The 18,107-nt window shown below is 45.4% G+C and overlaps 2 protein-coding genes across 5 annotated transcripts; both read right to left on the bottom strand.

Annotated features, from left to right (window-relative positions):
• Nucleotides 1-538: 538 nt before the first annotated feature.
• LOC141949016 (arylamine N-acetyltransferase, liver isozyme-like) lies at nt 539-6,893 on the bottom strand. The gene is made up of 2 exons (XM_074882161.1): nt 5,147-6,893; nt 539-2,275 (listed from the first exon to the last, which is right to left on the bottom strand). The coding sequence occupies exon 2, from the start codon at nt 2,268-2,270 to the stop codon at nt 1,377-1,379; it is 894 nt and encodes a 297-aa protein (XP_074738262.1). The 5' UTR covers nt 2,271-2,275; nt 5,147-6,893; the 3' UTR covers nt 539-1,376.
• A 21-nt stretch (nt 6,894-6,914) lies between these two features.
• On the bottom strand, nt 6,915-11,433 carry LOC141949014 (arylamine N-acetyltransferase, pineal gland isozyme NAT-3-like). 4 transcript variants are annotated; one of them, XM_074882159.1, is made up of 3 exons: nt 11,221-11,433; nt 10,498-10,681; nt 6,915-8,902 (listed from the first exon to the last, which is right to left on the bottom strand). In XM_074882159.1, the coding sequence occupies exon 3, from the start codon at nt 8,895-8,897 to the stop codon at nt 8,025-8,027; it is 873 nt and encodes a 290-aa protein (XP_074738260.1). In that variant the 5' UTR covers nt 8,898-8,902; nt 10,498-10,681; nt 11,221-11,433; the 3' UTR covers nt 6,915-8,024. The 4 variants fall into 4 exon arrangements, with proteins under 4 accessions (XP_074738260.1, XP_074738258.1, XP_074738256.1 ...); XM_074882157.1 differs by lacking the exon at nt 10,498-10,681 and having other exon boundaries at nt 6,915-8,898; XM_074882155.1 differs by lacking the exons at nt 10,498-10,681; nt 11,221-11,433 and adding an exon at nt 10,794-11,173 and having other exon boundaries at nt 6,915-8,898.
• Nucleotides 11,434-18,107: the final 6,674 nt, after the last annotated feature.

The following is an 18,107-nucleotide window of genomic DNA, read 5'->3' as shown; positions in this document are numbered from 1 at the left end:
AGAAAGGCCTTGTTTGAAAATAAAGATGTTGTGCTGGTCTAGTCCAGAAGTCAACATAAGACATCCTGTTAAAATTAATTACCTGACCATGTGCAAAAATTCTGTACAGTTGCTAAACAAACAGATAAAATAGCCTGTGACCTGGGCACATGCAGTTCCACTCACTTAGGTATGACCTGCCTGCACAAAGAGGATTCACAAGTCAACAGTCTCTATCAGGCACATAAATGGCTGGGTATTCAAACCTGTGTGCCACATGCAAAACAATATCATTGCAAGATATTTTAAGAGGAAAATAGTCCCAGCTAATCAACATGTGCACTGACTAAAGGAGAGTTATATATGTGTATGAATACAGAGTTCACTGAAATTCTTTTGGTGAGCTCATATTTGGGATAGCAGAGAGGTGCCGATGAAACACTCGCAATATTTCTGCGACTGGGATATGAAACAGCAGAAGAAACATCTCAAAGGGAAATAGTCCTTAATTTTCCTACATGGAAAATATCTTGGCTTTATAATTGATGTGTTCTCTATATAGTGATCTAATTTATATTACTGGACAACTTATATATTTATGTATATATAATCATATTTATTAGCTCTGAAAAAAAAAAAAATCAGCAGCAGTCATCATTTATGAGCAGTGAAACTACCAAGCTCCATCTTCATCAGGGTTAAATTGTCCTTATTCCACCAAAGCCACAGAGTAATGCTACCTTCGGTCTCCTGGCTTTCTGACTCAGAAAAAACTGGATGCTCAAAATTAGAGAATTTTTGGGTTTTTTTAGGTGCCCTTGAATAAATAGCTCACTTTAAGTCAATTTCTGGTAAAGATTGAGAATAGGACTCAAGTCTTTCAAGTTATTTCATCATAAGCTAATCAGCACCTAATAGTGGCTTGTTTTGAAAAAGTCTTAACCTTTCTTTTCTTTACGAAGTCTTTGAAAGCCAAATTCAGCTCAACTTTCTCTTTCAGACTGTTAACGGAAGTGAATCATTTGTAAAACTCTGCTGAGAAGAAAATTGGAAATAACGCCAAAAAAGGTTAGAGGTCTTTTGTGTAAAATGGTAACGCAGCTTCTCCTTCTGTATCGTTTTGGTCTCCTCTGCCACAATATATATCTGAAGTAAAATGAGATCCAGAGAGTCAAAAAGCAATTTCCACATGAGTAAACTAGAGGTAGTAAGATGTCTCTGTTTCCAAAAGAGGAAAAGCTTAAGAAAAAAAATGCAGTTGGTATATGCAGTTAATCAGCAATGTACTTGAATTTACCAAGCTTTGTGTTCATCTGATTAGCTCAATTTCAGATTCAGATTACTATTATTAATGTTAATTTTTATAGTGGATATTTAAAGATCCATCTAGCACAGCATTAGAATTGGAGCGTATCCACTAAATTAGGTGGCAAGCCACGAACGTTTACTGGTACGAGTTTGTTCTCCAACACTATATTGAATTTGTCTTTCAGTGTCTTCTCAACCTCTTCATCTGTAAGAGTTGTGATCTGCACCACATCCATGTCGTCCATGTAGTTATACTTCATCTCAGTGAAGGTCCATCCAACTAAGGCGTAAAGCCCTTCAGTGGTCTGGAGGCTGCAGATGGACTTCTTCCGAAGTATGTTATCTGGAGACACTTGTAGGTACGTGTTTAGCTCCTGGAAGTCATCTATATGCCGTGGCTCGAGAGTGAATGTATATATTTTTCTGATATTCCCCAGTTCTGGAGTATCAGTGAAAGGGACACTTTGCTCGGGAATATAATGCTTCCTTTTGACTTTCTCAAAGAACCAGGTGCCATTGTCTTCCATGAAGCGGAAGATGCCGGGGGTCTGGGGTTGATCCTTCCCAGAAATCAACATCAGTGGCTGCCACGACTGGTAGGCACCGCCAAAACCGGCATCTACTATGTAGGAATCTCCCTTGATCACCACCTTCAGTAGGATATGATTCATCTCAGCAGTGTACGCCCTCTCTGCTGGTTCATAACTATTTCCTCCAAGAATACAGGTGTCATAGCCTAATTCTTGCAAGGCCCAAAATAAAAGGTGGTTGCTTTCCAGGCACCATCCACCACGATTCTTCCTCACAATCTTATTGTAAGTAGACTGTAAATCCAGTTTGACGGGCTCCCCACAATGCATGCTGAGGTTTTCAAAAGGAATTGCCTGGATGTGGTGCTGGAAAATGTCTGTTAAGGTTTGCAAGTCTGCATCCTTATGGGACTTGTTGTAAGAAATTCTTGCGAAATACTCTTGAATGTTCATTTTGCCTGTGTGAGCAGAAAAATAGCCAGTTACTGTTGTGCAGCTGTCAAGGGGTTCACTCCTATTTCTGTAGCACAGGTTAACCAGCCTGCAAATGGAACCTAGGCCGTTTTATTGAGGATTTGAAAGAAATCTGTGCCCTTGATAGGAGATGAATGCAGGCGAGGCCTGCCTGTGTCATCTGTATTTCTTAAAAAAGAGATGAGGATAGGAGCAGGTGACAATAATGCTTTCTCTGGCTCAGATGTTGCCTTCAACCCAGGTGAATGTTTTTCCTATGGGAAGGCACGGCAGGTGGCACAACAGAATCTCTGGCCCCATGTAAGGTGCTACGTGACAAAAAATTAATAGAACTGACAAACAACAGGTTTGCAGAAATGCTGCTAGACCATACCGGCATAGAATTCAAAGCAATTTCTTACTGCCTCTTTTACCATATCAGATAAGCAATTCTTTATTTATCCCACAGGTAATTTAACTGGAAGGATTTTACATTGGTGGCTTCAGCTAACTGGGATGAACATCTCCGTGTGTCACCATTTTAGACATTTAGCTGTCCATGTGAAGTAGGTTGTTGTGTTCTTAACCTCTTCAGTTTCCCTGTGGAGTTTAGACAGAGCTTTGACCCTGGCTGTTGAAAGGAAGGAACACTTAGTTTTTCTATAACCTAAGGGCCAGGGGAATTGATAATTACTAAGAATACATTCAAGACATATTCTGTGGCTTTGGGTTCCTTTTACCATCATTTACAAACCAAAGGCCTTAGTTTCAGGTCAAATTATTGGATATATTTTGTGTCTTCGTATCTCCAATCCCTTTTCCTTTCCTTAGCAGAACGAGACCATCATCGGTACTGGCTGCATGGTCAAGATGCAAAAGGTTCCCTATAACACTTCTAATCCACTGACTCATCTGGTATCTGTAAGGATTTCTCTTGCCTTTTATTGAGATTTAACTTGGCTTTTTTCCATGCAAGGGTATTTGTTTTCCAGAATGATTCACAGTCTGCTAAGGACTGTATTAATTTCCAAAAGGTCTGAGGATTTCTTTCTCCTTGAAATTGGTTGCACGTTCCCTGGGAGGATTTTCCAAAAATCATTTGATGTAGATGAGATGGGAGAGATTACCTTCCAGCGACTATTCTCTGCTTTGGTCCAAGTTTTCCCCTAGCAGTGACCAGCAGCGTGACCCGATGTCCATGCCAGCACTTGAGCGAGTGCTGGGAGCTTTTGAAGATCCCACCTCAAATATATAGGTGGAAATCCCCCCGCCCCAGCAGGTGAGCACAACAGGTGACCTGATCTCTAGACTTGGACCCCAATTTTGATGCCAGCAGCAAAACTCACTTGACTCGCTTGTATTGCTCCTGATCTGCACTGGTACCAGGATTCAGACTGGCTGATGCACAAGCACAGGAAAATGTAAAAAAAGAGAGGACTATCCCAGTAAGGGAATACGAAACGCACATTTTCACTTCAAAAGGACCCAAAGAAGCTACATGAAAAACAGTAATGGGTCTTTTGATACTGCGTTTTATGGGTTTTTTCCATCCCTTTTTTAGGACAAGGGCACTCATCTCTGGCAGGATCTCCTTGGAAACGCTGGTTGTAGAAAGCCATTCCCTCCCCAACAGACAGTGCACGTGTACACTTGCAAGCTCATCCTGTGGTTCTCTGCCTCGTTCTTCTTTCTGTTCCCACTTTTAGCCATTTTGCACAGCCAGACAGAAACGTCTTTTCTTTATGATGGTCTCAAGCTGAATCTCTATGACCAGGAGGGACCCAAGTGAGTCCATGAGCCTGGTGGGTCTGATATGCTTGAAATTTGCTTTCAAGCAAAAACCGATCAGGCCCTGCTCTGGGCCAGCAGCAGAAGACCTGATGCCCTCTGTATAACCTGTCTCCTGGGTCTGGGTGTCCCCATCACCCCGGCGAGAGAGTCTAACCAGCTCCCTCCCCTCTTCCAGGCACGAGCAACCTCCCCATGGAGAGCCTCCACGGGGCGCTGGCAATGAGGCTTTGGGAAAAGTATTTTGGGAAATGTGCAGGCTGTGCCTCAGTTTCCCCAGCTGCCTCTTCTCTGGCCTCATCAATTTAAAGTCTGTATAGCAGAGACAGCCTCGTGGGGGCTGACAAAATGGGCTCTGATCCCACTGAGTACTTAAAGAGGTTTAAGGATAATAAAGCTGCACAACAAACTCATTGGCATTAGGGAGCATTCAGGTAAACCAGCAGTTACTCCCTCGCCTTCTCGGAGGCAGCTTTTCTTCTTGGCACAACCGTTCCCACCGCACTAGTGATGGGGCTGCAGCAGCAAGCAAGCCCTCACCCAGGGCACAGTTTGCATTCCAAAAGTGGGTTGCCAAATACCTTAGGCCTCAGTCCGGATCTCAGCCTTGTTTACTTTTGCTCCTGCAGCAGCCGAGCTTTGTTCAGCATTTGTACAGCTTGGTGGGTAGCGAGATTCAGACGTTAGTTCTGCCTGTCTGCAAGCGTCCCTGAGGATCACTGTGTCCTTCCATAATTAGGCTGGATATTAGGAACAGTTCTCTGCTAAAATTCATGAGAGGCTTCCCCCGTTGGATCCTCTTGCACGTGCCTATACCATTCTTTTGATTTTAAGCTACACTGTGAGTCAGTTTTTTCATGCACTGTGGCACAGCGTAAGGGGATAGTTTAAGTCTCGGGCACCTGATCTTTGTACTTGGACAATGTCCTTGCAATGCAACGCGTGCTGTCGGCCCTGGGGTTGCTGTAATTGATACTTGGCTAATACGCCTACAGTGCTAAGCACAGGGTATGCAGACCCACCAGGGTGGGCTTTTCCAAACAGGCTGACCCACAGCTGCAGGATGAAGTTAAAGATCAGGCACTTACCTCCCAGACAGCGAGCTCAGGCTTTCCACCCCAGATGGCTCCAAAGTTCCCAGGAAGAGTTGTAGAGGGAACTGCTGCTCTTAAAGGTCCAGGCTGCCTTTACTGCCTGGCAGGGACAGAGTTATCCTCCAGCAGAACAAGAAAAGAGGGGAGAGAGTTTCTGCTGTTATAATATTCTATATTCTGATGGGTTTATTGTTTTTTTTCTATTGACATATGTGCAGAAAGCCCTGTCACACAACTCATGGTGTTAGGTGCTGTACAGAGAGCCTGAAAATGATCCAGTCCTCAAATTGGTTACAATATTGAGTAGATTGTAACCTCCCACGTTACTGATTGAGAACTGAAGCCCTCCAGGAATGCAAAGGAGAAACACAGTATGGGTATTGCAAGCAACTTTTGTAAGTGGTTATAACCCGGTCCTCAACCCCGCAGGTCACTCAGGTGCTTCAGTCTCTGGCGCACCTTGATGGCTGCACCCATGCTGAAGCAGCAAAGCCATAGTGCAAATTTTGATACAGATTTTCCGTTGTTGACACTCAAATGGCCTGGATCCCTGTAGGAAGCTGCTTATGTTAGAGAGATAGTAATCCAAGCCAAGAACTCATTAATTTGCTGGTGGGGATGGCAATCACTGAATTAATCACACTGCGCTGAGCTATCCTTCATGGCTGATACCAGACCCTGAAAGCAACAAGGTCAGACTGGCCAAGTCATGTAGCTGTGTAAATCCCCTTGGGTTCAAAGAGAAGCCCTGTCCTTCGGCAGTGAGGATGCTGCTCCCGGAGAGCGCTGCGCTCCCTGAGCCTGCTATGCCTTTAAGGATTTGGCTCCAAAGTTAGCGATAAGGGAAAAACAAACCAGTGCAATCTGCAATGAAGAGCCTCTTTTTTTTCCCCTTTCCAACAGAGAGCTTCCCTCGATTGCTCAGCAATAAAATCTGCTTCTGTGGGTGTGCTGAGCAGGAGGGCCAGAAGCGCTGAGCTGTGCCACAAAGCGGGCAGCAGCCAGAGCAGGGGACGGGGCGCACGCTCGAGGAGATGAATCAGCTGAAAGGAAAGTGGTTTTTCTGTTATTGTGGGCCCTTCACATGCTGAATCTCTGCGGCAATGGGCATAATGCCCTACTTCTTCCCCTGAGCCTATAAAACAGCCCAAAGCACAAGAAATACCCAGGCACGGGGAGAGGAACAGGCACAGCCCATTCTAGGTGTTTCCCATGTCTCTTCCCACAAACGATGGAGCTGCTTGGCTCTGCATGGACCTTCTCCTGCCCCACACCTCTGCAAGACCCGGCCGGGCTTTTACCTCTGTCCCAGTGCTCTGCCCCAGCTGCCAGGCTGCTGTGAGGATAAACCCACCGAGTTTAGCTCGTTTAGCTCTTCCACTAACATGGGGACCAAAGAAAGATACAGCTTGCACACAAGTCAGGTCCTGGGACAGCTTCTTCTGACCATCTGTGTTGCAAGCTGCTGGTCCACGCTATAAGAAGCCCCTTTGTCTTCTGCAATCGACATTTCATTTCCCTATAGCATGGGGGAGCCTCATGCGCTGTAAGGGACTATTGCACACATGCAGCCAAGCACATATAGAGTGTTTGACTCTGGGAAGACGGGGTTTGGGGAACTCTCTGTGTCTCTATGAAATACATTGTGCAGAATAGCAGCAGCTTTTATTAACTATAACCTGCTAGTTAGGGAAAGCTGCACACTTTGCATAACAAAGGGTCAGTGAGTTACTGTATTTTTTAAAAAATCAGGACAATTGCAGTGGTTAATGAAATTTTTTACTTTGGGAAAACATGTTTGGGAGTACATACTTCTACTTCACAATTCTTGAGTTCTTTATTTCACTTCTATAATTTGCTTAATTCTAAGTGCATAGTTGTAATGCTTCCATGATTTGTACATAAAGGAACATCAAGCATCATCTCAGAGGGCAAAGTGTTTATATTTGAGTAATTTCCCATGCTAAAAATCTTAGCCTTTAGGTATCTGATTAAGATGCATCGTTTCTCCTTATATCAATATAATTAGTATCACTGCAAACACATCCTCAGTAGGACAGATATGTTTCAAAAAAACAATTCTGCGCATGTGTTTGAGTTCAGCCATGATACTTAATGTGCAATAACACTTGGAGAAGAGTAGCACTCTTAGGAGAGGAGCGTGTATTCCCAGCAGTCTGCTGCTGGGTGGGAGCAAACAAAATGCAGGGAGATGCTTCCCATTCAATTCAATGGGAGATGCTTTCAATTCAAAGAAATACTGGTGTTTGGCTATGTCACTGAGAGAACAGGAGTTGTACGAAGTCTGCAAGAAGACAATTGTCCGCTAATATGTCTCATCATCAGTTTTAGGCTGTAAATAGCCAGTCCGTAAGTATTTGCACAGTGCAGCCTAGGCATGGGGTGGCCCGACTGCTGCCTGAGAGGGTGTTGTGAATACAAGAGCGAATAGGACAGGCTTTTGGCTTACTGTAGCAAACTCAGCAATGGATATCTTTGTTTTTCTGGCTATTAAATTCCAGAAATACTATGGTAGACATACAGCTCCACTGCTCTGCCCTGCTACTCTGGATGTATTTGGAAAAACTTTTAAGAGATGAAAGGAGTAGGGAATGGGCAGAGTGTGCTTCCAGCTAAGCACAAACAGAAGGGGAGTGATTTGATTGAGCTAGGAAGAAATTATTTGTACCCAAACCAAGAAGAGATGCAGGAGCATTTGTGAAAATCAGTTTCTTTTCCAGATTCATGCTAATGTGTTCTGACTTACACAGGTGTAGATGGAAAGAGAAAGCTTAACCTTTAGATGCTTGTCAGAAATAGGGGAAGGATTGCATGCAATGGCATGGGATTGAATTATAATTCAGGCAGTGAGTTAAAATGGAGACAACCTGCTTTTATTGATGGGTACAAATTTCTTGTCTAGTGTTATACTGAATTTCTCTCTCAGTGTTTTCTCCATTTCTTCGTCTGCAAGGATTCTGATTTCCACCAGATCCATATTATCCTTATAATTGTACTTCATCTCGGAGAGTTTCCAGCCCACCAGAGCCCGGACGCCGTCGTTGGTCTGCAGGCTGCAGATAGACTTTGTCACAAACAGCGAGTCTGGCGCTGTCTGCAGGTGGGTGTTGCTGGCTCTGAACTCTTCGATGTCTCGTGGCTGAAGGGTAAAGAGATAAACCTGACGGCAAACTTCTTTCTCCACGTTATGGAAAGTGGAGACACTTTGGTTGGGAACCCACTGCTTCCTTTTCACCTTCTCGAGGTACCAGACCCCGCTCTCCTCCAGGAAGCGAAAGACCCCAGGAGTCTGCGGCTGGTCTCTCCCTGAAATCAGCTCCATTGGCTGCCACATCTGGCGGTCTCTGCCAAACCCACCATCCACGATGTAGGATTTGCCATCAAGCACCACTTTTAGCAGCAGATGATTGATTTCATCTGCATACGCCTTGTACTCCAGGTCATAAACTTTTGATCCCAGAAGGGTGACATCGTAACCGAGGGTTTTCAGGACCCACGATAAAAGGTGGTTGTTTTCCATGCACCAGCCCCCACGTTTCTTCCTCACTATCTTGTTGTAAGTCGCTTCTAGGTCCAGCTCAATGCTTTCCCCACAGTGGATGCTGAGGTTTTCAAAAGGGACTGCTCGGATGTGGTGCTGGAATACATCTGTCAAGGTAGCCAGATCCGGCTTATCGTAGGAGCCCTGGTAAGAAATTCTGGTGAAATATTCCTTGATGTCCATGCTGCCTCAGAGAGGGTGGAAAAAAAAAATAGGTTGTGTCAGAAGTGACGGAAGGATTTTCCCGTTATAATGGGGCCCTCATCAGTATGGGCAGCCTGGCCAGCAGAGGAGGGGGATTTGACTAATGGCCCCATCAAAGGCAGCTGAGTGTGAGTATTAGCACCAAGGGAAGCCAATGGGACACTGCTGATGAGCACAAATGTTATTTTTAATTGTTTCTTTTACAGCTGTGACGAGAGGCTCCAGCTGTGCTAAGCACATTTCAGTAGAGAGCTCCTGCCCAGCAAAGCTACAAATCTCCGCAGGAAGGAACAAAACACAGTAGCAGCACTGTTTCCCTGCTAGAAATTATAGGAACCGAGACTCTCCGGATCTGAACTGCTTTACTCGTGGTTTGACTCAGCAAAGCAGAAGCAGGAAACAAATGCTCCCACTCTTGCAGAGCAATCCAGAGCCTCCTCTGCAACCAAATCTGAAATAAATCTGCCCTGCCATGGTATTTCCTTCATTGTTTAGGCAGCCTGGCACGAGCTGGTCTCACCTGCTCCTGCTCTCCATGCTGGCAGTAGCAGACGTCCTGGAGTGCAGAAGGGTATTTTGGGGACAGAAAAGGGAGGGTTTTTGCTGCATCTGGTGTGAGCCACCTCCCTGCAGCACACCTTAGCTTCCCAGCTTTGCTAATCACAGTCCCACATCAGCAGCAGGACGACACCAATATTTGGGCCAAAACTGCAAGTTTCAAGGGGCCTCACATTTTCTGACATCATTTTTTGGGAGGCACTTGCTCCTTCAACTCATAGCCTCCCCAGTGGCGGGTGGCTGCCCATGGGTAAAGGACCAGGCATCGCCCTCCCCAGCACGGCAGAAGAGCTCAGTGGGAGGCTGTTTCACGAGCACGGGGGTGGAAAGCAGCTGGAGCCCTCCCAGCCCTCCTAAGGAAACAAGAAAGGGATTTTGATGTAGCCAAGTGCTTTTGTTACTCCTCCCCAGGCACTGCTAAATTTCAGGCATCTCTGAGTATGGAGCAATGTTGTTCAGATTACTGACGCGAGAGGTCCCAAAATGTTCTCAAGTTCCTGTATACAATTCTTAAGGTAAAATCATAAGAAAAAGTCCAACTGTTCCAACAGGATTAAATTCTGAATCTGGTGAGAAATGGCACACCCCAAATTCCATGGCAATTTTGGAAAGATACTTTCAGTATATAAACAAAGCAATGAAAATGAAAAATTTCCATTTGGCACAATGTCCTGGCAGAAGCAGTGGGTGCCCCAGTTTGGCTACACACGTTTCCCAACCTTTAGGATAGAAGCATTACAGAAACCTGTAACTATTGCATCATGGCCACTGCCACGTCTTTGATATCCAGCAAGCAGGCCTGAATGATGCACCATTGGGTGAAGAGCATCATCGGATGATTATTCAGGGGAAAAATGTTGTTCAGCTTTGGGTGCATTCCCAAGCTTTTCCCCAGAACCCCAGAACTACAACTCTATTGATTCTTGAAAACTTGGCAGAAACTTAGTTCTTGCCCTGTGAACTTTTAACCAGCATCACCAGCAATGAGCTGTTCTTCCCTTTCTTTCTCCCCTTCTTTCACTTTCACTTTCACTTTCACTTTCACAGGCAAAACACAAACGTGGTGGGGTTTTTCTCTCTGTCCATCTCTTGCGGGTATTTATAAGGCCCTTTCAACTGGGTGTCGTGGTTTGAACTTGGCCGGCAGCCAAACACCATGCAGCCAGTTGCACGCTGTCCCCCCGCCCAGGGAATAAGGGAGAAAACTGGAGCGAGAAAAGGAGACTCGTAGCTTGAGATAAAAAACATTTCAGTGATTGTAATAAAAAAAACAATAATACAAAGTACAAACAGGTAATGCACAATGAGATTGCTTACCACCTGCCAACTAATAGCCAGCCTGCTCCCCACCAGCGATCCTGAAAGAAGGAAGATCCTGCTGCCAGAAGCAACAGAGAACCCACCTCCTTTATACACCGGCCATAATGACACATGATATGGAATACTGCATTGGCCAGTCTGGGCCTGGCACTCCAGCTGTGCCCCCTGCCAGCTCAAGAAAAGTTATCTCTATCCCAGTCAAAACCAGGACACTGTGGTATCTGAAATAAGTGAGGGGGCACAAATGCCCAATCTGCTTGAGGTTGATAAGTGAGTAAATAAACATATCTATTGCACTAAACAGCTGAGCATGCCCTTCTCTGCTGTTACACTGTTTTCTGTTGAGTTTTGTCTTCAAACATTTAACTTCCTGGTTAGAGAGCACTTAGCTACTGAGATTCAGGGTTTAAAAAAAAAGGCTTACCTGGATAACCAGTTCAACCACCAGTGATTCTCCTGTGTTGGGGGGGGGGAAGTTTTAGGCTAAAGCAAGTGGTGTGGCTGGCTGTCCTTTAGTGAGCACAGATGGGGATTGAGGATTTTTCCCCAGCTCCTCTTCAGGGGACTGCCTTTTCCCTCAACTTGCTTTTGCCCGCCTCTGTTAGCCTGCAAAAACTGATGGAAAAAAAAAAAGAAAAAAAAACCCCGAAGGGTGGAGCACAAGAGCTGTAGTGAGAAAGCGAAACCAAAAGCACTGGCTCGACATGCATGCAAAACCTGGTTGTTATTAGAGCAGAGGCTGCTTTGCATTTTCACTCATTTCATGCTTTCTGCAGAAGCTAGATTGGGCTGTGAAGAAAAGGGTATTTTTTTGCTTTGGTAGCTAGCTGAACGCACTCAGGTAATATATCTATTTTTTTCCCAGTGGTTAGGTTACTATTTGTTTGGAAACATGGGGAAGAAATCTTGCATGCATTCAATCTGAGAAGATTTTTGCACTGTTTCTGAGAAGTAGCAACACCCTGGCACAGTAAATTGCACCTGCAATCCCCTTGCCCCAGTCAGCACACGCAAGAACTTTGGCATTGCCTTCGCTTAATTTGCTCTCTGTCCTTTATGTGCAATTTTTTACATTTCATTTACATTTTACATTACATTTCATAGAATGTAAGAAAGCACTGGGACAGCAGTGTGTCTTCTTTGCCCACAAGTAGCACCTGAGGATGTGGTGGTGGTGAAGAAGCTCTTGGCAAAGTGATGACTATGGAGTGCTAACACATAGGGAGCTCCATGCTTCCCGTGTGTTTCATACTGCTTTTGTATCTACAAATTTCTTGCATTTTGCCAAGCTAAGTCTTATACAAGCTGTATATACAGCTGGATTCTTTCCTGTTAGTTCCCCAAGAGTAGGTCCAGTCCTTCACGTTTAGCACCAATGGCAAGTTTCAAGCTAACTGATTTATTGGAATAATTAGCAGAGATAATAAATAAGAGCAAACAGAGATGTCTGTGGTAACGCATTACACAGCTCCACTCTCGTATCAGAATGTGGCTCTTTATCATCCCATCAGTGGCCAGTGTTTGACCCTGTAAGTGAGAACCGATGCGCAAGCCGAGAGGCACTGAAGGGAATGGATTACCTGTCCTCGTCAGGCTCCCCTAGGCAGATCCAGCTTGGTACAAAGAGCAAGTTGGTATTCCTGATTATAGATATCAGATAGCTGTGGCTACATATCTTTCTCGATTTGTATCTGCAGCTTCCATCATGTACATTTTTGGTGGTGTCCACCCCAGCAGCCGAAGGATGAGCCTGCAACTACTGCACCAACTTCTGCCCATGGGATGACAGTAGGGTTTAGCTGTGCTGGACATTGCTTGGCTTTTTCTCGGTAAGGAAGAGATCAAATATCAATTATAGTGTTGCCCCTATCTGAGGCATCTTTCTGAGGGCTGGTGAGTGTCAAAAATTATCTCCTCTGCTTATCTTTAGCCTGCCAATATGAGGTTTTTCACAAAAGCCAACTCCAAGGGTGTTAGTGCAGACCAAGGAGACCACGTTGGTCTGTAGGGCCTTCCAGTCCTGAGGGTTTCAGCATAAATCTCCTACATTTAAGTGGTAATTCAGTTAAATTCCATTACAAGGGGAGTAATCGGCTTTTCCACATGAATGGCTTTATCTCATAGAGGTTTTGAAGCAAAAAAGCCCATTTTAAGTAACTGCTTTGATGAAAAACATGCCCATACATCTGGCTCTTATTTTCCCATCAATCATGACAGCTGCGGTGGGACACATTGGGGTGGGATCCTCTTTGAAGTGTGGTCACAGTGCTGTGGGAACACCCTATAGCTGCTTCTGCCACCCCAGCACAAGTCTCTGGGGTGCATATTAGGAAGAAGTTGTCTTCCATTTCACAAGAAATGATCACACCCTCAATGTGCTGTTACTGTCTTGATCTCATGGGCCACCGCTCCTGGAGATGCCAGCAGTGTTGTCAAACTATGAAATGTTGAGAAGAAAATCCTGCAGATTGAAAATCAGAGTCGTGCTGGTTTCTCTGAACATGCTGGTAGCTGGTCTGCAAGGGCTGGCGAGCAGCTGGGCAGGCTCTGAGCGACGGTAGCAGCAGCTTTGCTGGCATCTGGAGACGAGGAGTGATGGAGAACACTGAAGAGGAGGATGAAGACGACAAGGAGAGCAAGATGGTGTGTGTGCACGACTGCTGCTTGTCCTGGTAGCTGGAGAAGGGGATGGACGAGAAGCCAGCAGCCTGGTTAACGGCCTGGGAGCTTTCTATACCTGATTGTCCACCTTACCTGGGGCTGCTGTGGCCAGTGAACTCTTTATCAAACATTTTGGGTAACTCAGGCTTTCACAGCAGCTCTTTGGCCTATTTTCCCCCTCCCCACTAGCTCCTTCATGAGAAATGCTGTCCTACCTGGGCCCACATACTTTCCCTGTTGCCCACCTGGTACGTCCACAACCCCCAAAAATCCTCTGTTTTTTCCTTCTGAAGGACAAGCTGATCAGCAGTTAGCAGCAGTCTTCTCTGGGGTCTGGAGTATGCAGGTCATGATCCCAGAAGCAAAATAAACCAAAACTCACTCTGCCACACTCGGACACAGTTTTCTCATGCAGCACTTGGATGTGCCTATAAGGCAGCACCAGGAGGTCAGCTTGTATGGGCGGGCAAGGAGTGGGGGTCCCAGTCCCAGGCAGGGAAGGCAGCTCATGCAAAGGGTCGGCAGATCCCAGCCCCTTCCACGCTGAGTGTTTGGAGCAATGCAGAGCTGCAGACACGGCTGCAATTTCCACTCCTTTCTTCCGTGTTTAATTTTCCCCCTCCTCAGCTCCCACAAGCGCTGCTCAAAATGCTCCTTACCAGACCAGAGGTAAGACAGCACCAGCAGGGTCACATGGAAGTGGTTTCAAACAAGAAATTCAGTGTGGCAGGAACAGGATCAGAAAGCAAATCTTCTCCCCAGGGCCCAGGGGCAGAGTCAACAGCTCCCTCCCCAGCCCAGGGTACCTCTGTCTGCAGCCACTCCCCAGCAGCCGTGGGGCTGCCCCTGGTCAGGGCACCCTCCTGGTGAGCAGGAGGTGGCTGCACGATTCGTTCCCACCATGAATGTCAGCAAACGGTGGGTGTTTTTTCCCCTTCCTAAAAGTTCAAACCACCACATCAGCATGCAGCGCCACTGCTTCCTGCAACACTTGGCAGAGCGGGGCACAGGGCTTTGGCTCCCTCCCAAAATCATCGGGGAGGTAGGGATTGCCTCGGCAGCCTCCCAGGGAGCTTGGACACCCAGCATTTGCTTGTGCCTGAGATTTTACTTTTGCAACTTTGCAAGAAGTACACGACGTCCCTCCCCTCTGCATCTGATCCTTGCGCACACTGCCACAAAAATATTCCAGCGCTCCCCAAATCAGTATGTAATATACCCAGAGCACCTTTGGAGACCCAGGATGTTAGTCTTTCTCTCTTCATTTCAATGTCCTATCTAGAAATTGGAAACATTCCGTTTTTCTGGCTTTTTGTGCAAATAAATGCTCCCATGATTAACCAGTTAATAACTGCCGTCATGTCACGCTGTCGCTGCCAAAGGGAAGTATGACAGAGTAATATGTAACGGGGCATCGGCACTGCTGGCTGGACCCTGAGACAGTTTCATTTCACGCTTCCTAATGAGAGCTGTCAAAAGCCTACTCTGGACAATTTCCAAATGGGAAGATTTGGAAAAATTTGGGGCTGAAACGCCGTTACAGAGGTGCAGCCGGGCAGAATAGGCACCCATGGCAGAGCCCACAAACAAAGCAGATGGTCTATGGGGAAATACTCCGTTGCTAAAGACCAGTTTATAATTCTCTTTAATTTCACCACATTTTCACCATAGCTGCTTGGTAATTGCAGGGCAATGCATCTTCCTGTGTGGGGACAGAAAGGCCTTGTTTGAAAATAAAGATGTTGTGCTGGTCTAGTCCAGAAGTCAACATAAGACATCCTGTTAAAATTAATTACCTGACCATGTGCAAAAATTCTGTACAGTTGCTAAACAAACAGATAAAATAGCCTGTGACCTGGGCACATGCAGTTCCACTCACTTAGGTATGACCTGCCTGCACAAAGAGGATTCACAAGTCAACAGTCTCTATCAGGCACATAAATGGCTGGGTATTCAAACCTGTGTGCCACATGCAAAACAATATCATTGCAAGATATTTTAAGAGGAAAATAGTCCCAGCTAATCAACATGTGCACTGACTAAAGGAGAGTTATATATGTGTATGAATACAGAGTTCACTGAAATTCTTTTGGTGAGCTCATATTTGGGATAGCAGAGAGGTGCCGATGAAACACTCGCAATATTTCTGCGACTGGGATATGAAACAGCAGAAGAAACATCTCAAAGGGAAATAGTCCTTAATTTTCCTACATGGAAAATATCTTGGCTTTATAATTGATGTGTTCTCTATATAGTGATCTAATTTATATTACTGGACAACTTACATATTTATGAGTATATACACATATTTATTAGCTCTGAAAAAAAAATTTCTGTACATTTGCCTAAATGCACCAGCAGTCATCATTTATGAGCAGTGAAACTACCAAGCCCCATCTTCATCAGGGTTAAATTGTCTTTATTCCACCAAAGCCACAGAGCTATGCTACCTGCACTTGCCTCGTTTTGGTCTTGCTCCTCCAAAAAGCTCCTCCAAAAATGTTGTTTCAGTGAAAAGGCTCTCACGACCTTCAGTGGGACTTTGGATCAGCCCTAGTTCAGTCAATCAACCTGGAAACATGCAAAGTGGGAAAAGTTACATGAGTTCTGTCATTTCTATTACTGAGATTTTTTTTTTTTTTGAGGTAGGTGATATTTTATCTCAGTGAAAAGTGGAAAACAGAGCGTTACAGTGACAGCAAAGGAAAAAAAAACAACCACGCCTTTGGAAAACAGATATCCACTACAATGTACTAACATGCATCACAGAAATAATATATGTTTGTGATAACAACATATTCCCTCCACCCCATTGCTGAATCAGGAGTGCAATTGGGGAAAAGAAAGGAGAGATGCTCTGGATTCAAAATGCTTCCCCAGACTTACCTTTATTGGGTTTTTTGGCTGTGTCGAGGAGAGCCACGAAGTTGTGGGAAGACGCAGAAGCAAGATGGTTGTGCGGGGCTCTTCATTGATTCTTGGCAATAAACAGCCCCACCACAAATATTATCAGTCTCAGTCCTGTCCGTGGAGCTGGGTGTTTACAGAGTAAAAGGTTTTCCCTCGTGTAAAACCCAAAGGTGCTAGAGCAAGGGTTACTGTGGCAACCCGGACTCTTGAGCTCTTGGCTTTCGTCCCTGCTCTGCACTCATGGGAGATGCTGGTGTGACACCTAAGTGGCACTGCAGGAAATTGTGAGCATGTAAAGACCCTTTTCACATCTGTTTTCTGCCTCCCCATGCATCCACAGCTGGTATATACAGCACAAAGTAATGTGCGCCACATGTGTATGGAAAAGAGAGACAAAGTATTCACACCTGGAGCAGGAGGGGAGCAGATGGTGCTGGGGAAATCACCCGCGGTTTTGCCGACTGGCACCCTGCGTGCTGTCATACCCGAGGAGGGATGGAAGGAGGAACACAGCCCTCCAGGGATTTGTGAGGGTCCAAAAGCTGGGAAGCAGGTTTTAGATACAGTCAGTGCAGAGCGTTGTATTCTGGAGAACAGAGTGGGGAAAGAAATTCACTATTGACAAGGTAAATTGTCATAGCTGGTGGGATCTAAAATCACATCCACTTCTGCATTGCTCAGCTGGGAACTGAGTGAATCTTGTAAAAGAATATTTCAGGTTACTGAATCTAATCGTCTTCCAGGAATCAAGCTATCCCAAGAAGCAGCCCTTTCCCAAAAACCAGCTCCGTGCCTGCTGTGTTGCCCCAGGGCTGATACCCACAATATTATTATTTTTTTCTAGCAAGGACTGCTTTGATCCATCTGAACTGGTGAACAGCCTTTGCTGTGGGATGATGAACCTGATTAAAGTGACATTGACCCTGTGTATTTTCATCCCATAAGGTAAAAGGCAACTAATTTCCATGAAATGGTGATGGTGCTTACTTTTCCTTGTCACACCATTGCAAATTGATGCTACCTCCAGGTCAGTGTTTCCTCTCAGGCAAATGCTGAGGATGTCTCCATGCTGGAAGATTGTCATTTGCCTTTCCAAACCTTTATTTAATGGAGCTGTGGTATGAAATTCTGGTGAAATAGTCCTTGAAAAGTAACCACCTGCTTTTTAAGCAGCTGGAGGCACATCTCTGCTGCTCCCATGTTTAAAATAAATAGACATATCATGGAGAAAAGCCTATGGTTCAGCTACGTGCCATGAAGTCCCACTGCAACCAAACCCAACACTAAATTTGTCAATTCATACTAATGTTATTTCTAATTGCTTTCTTGGCAGCTGTGCTCAGAGCCCAGCTAGCACTGGGCACTGCACCTTGTGTTTCATCGCAGCTCCTGCCCAGCACAGCTCGTGATCCCCCCAGACCAGAGCAAACAGAGACAAATATAATGTTGACAAATATAGTATTGTCACTGGAGCTGGAGACAAGGACCCTGAACCCGGGCAGGCAGTGGAGGAAAGTGCCTTCAACTCAAGATAGTTTTCTGCTAAAATATCAGAGCTATGCAAATCCTTTGGGAAATTTCCATGATGTAGCAGGACTCAGCAGATGGCTGGGTGAGGAAAACAGCTGCAGTGCCCCTTTTCCTCTGATTTCCAGCTTTCCTGAGAGGTACCATTGCTCCCCAGCCCTGCAGGGAAGATGGGGTGAGCAGGTCTGTAAACCCTTAAGCGAGTGAACCCCG

This window comes from Strix uralensis, chromosome 12, assembly GCF_047716275.1.
Source record: "Strix uralensis isolate ZFMK-TIS-50842 chromosome 12, bStrUra1, whole genome shotgun sequence".
Classification (NCBI taxonomy): domain Eukaryota; kingdom Metazoa; phylum Chordata; class Aves; order Strigiformes; family Strigidae; genus Strix; species Strix uralensis.
Note: the sequence above shows the minus strand (reverse complement) of the source record. Positions and strands in the feature narration are given on the sequence as shown.

Excerpts from the sequence above, each read along its gene's own strand:
- LOC141949016 (XM_074882161.1), bottom strand. The coding sequence starts at position 2,270 with ATGAACATTCAAGAGTATTTCGCAAGAATTTCTTACAACAAGTCCCAT.
- LOC141949014 (XM_074882155.1), bottom strand. The coding sequence starts at position 10,909 with ATGTGTCATTATGGCCGGTGTATAAAGGAGGTGGGTTCTCTGTTGCTT. Across the intron at positions 8,899-10,793 it reads TGGCTATTAGTTGGCAGGTG|CATGGACATCAAGGAATATT; the intron begins GTAAGCAATCTC and ends TCTCTGAGGCAG.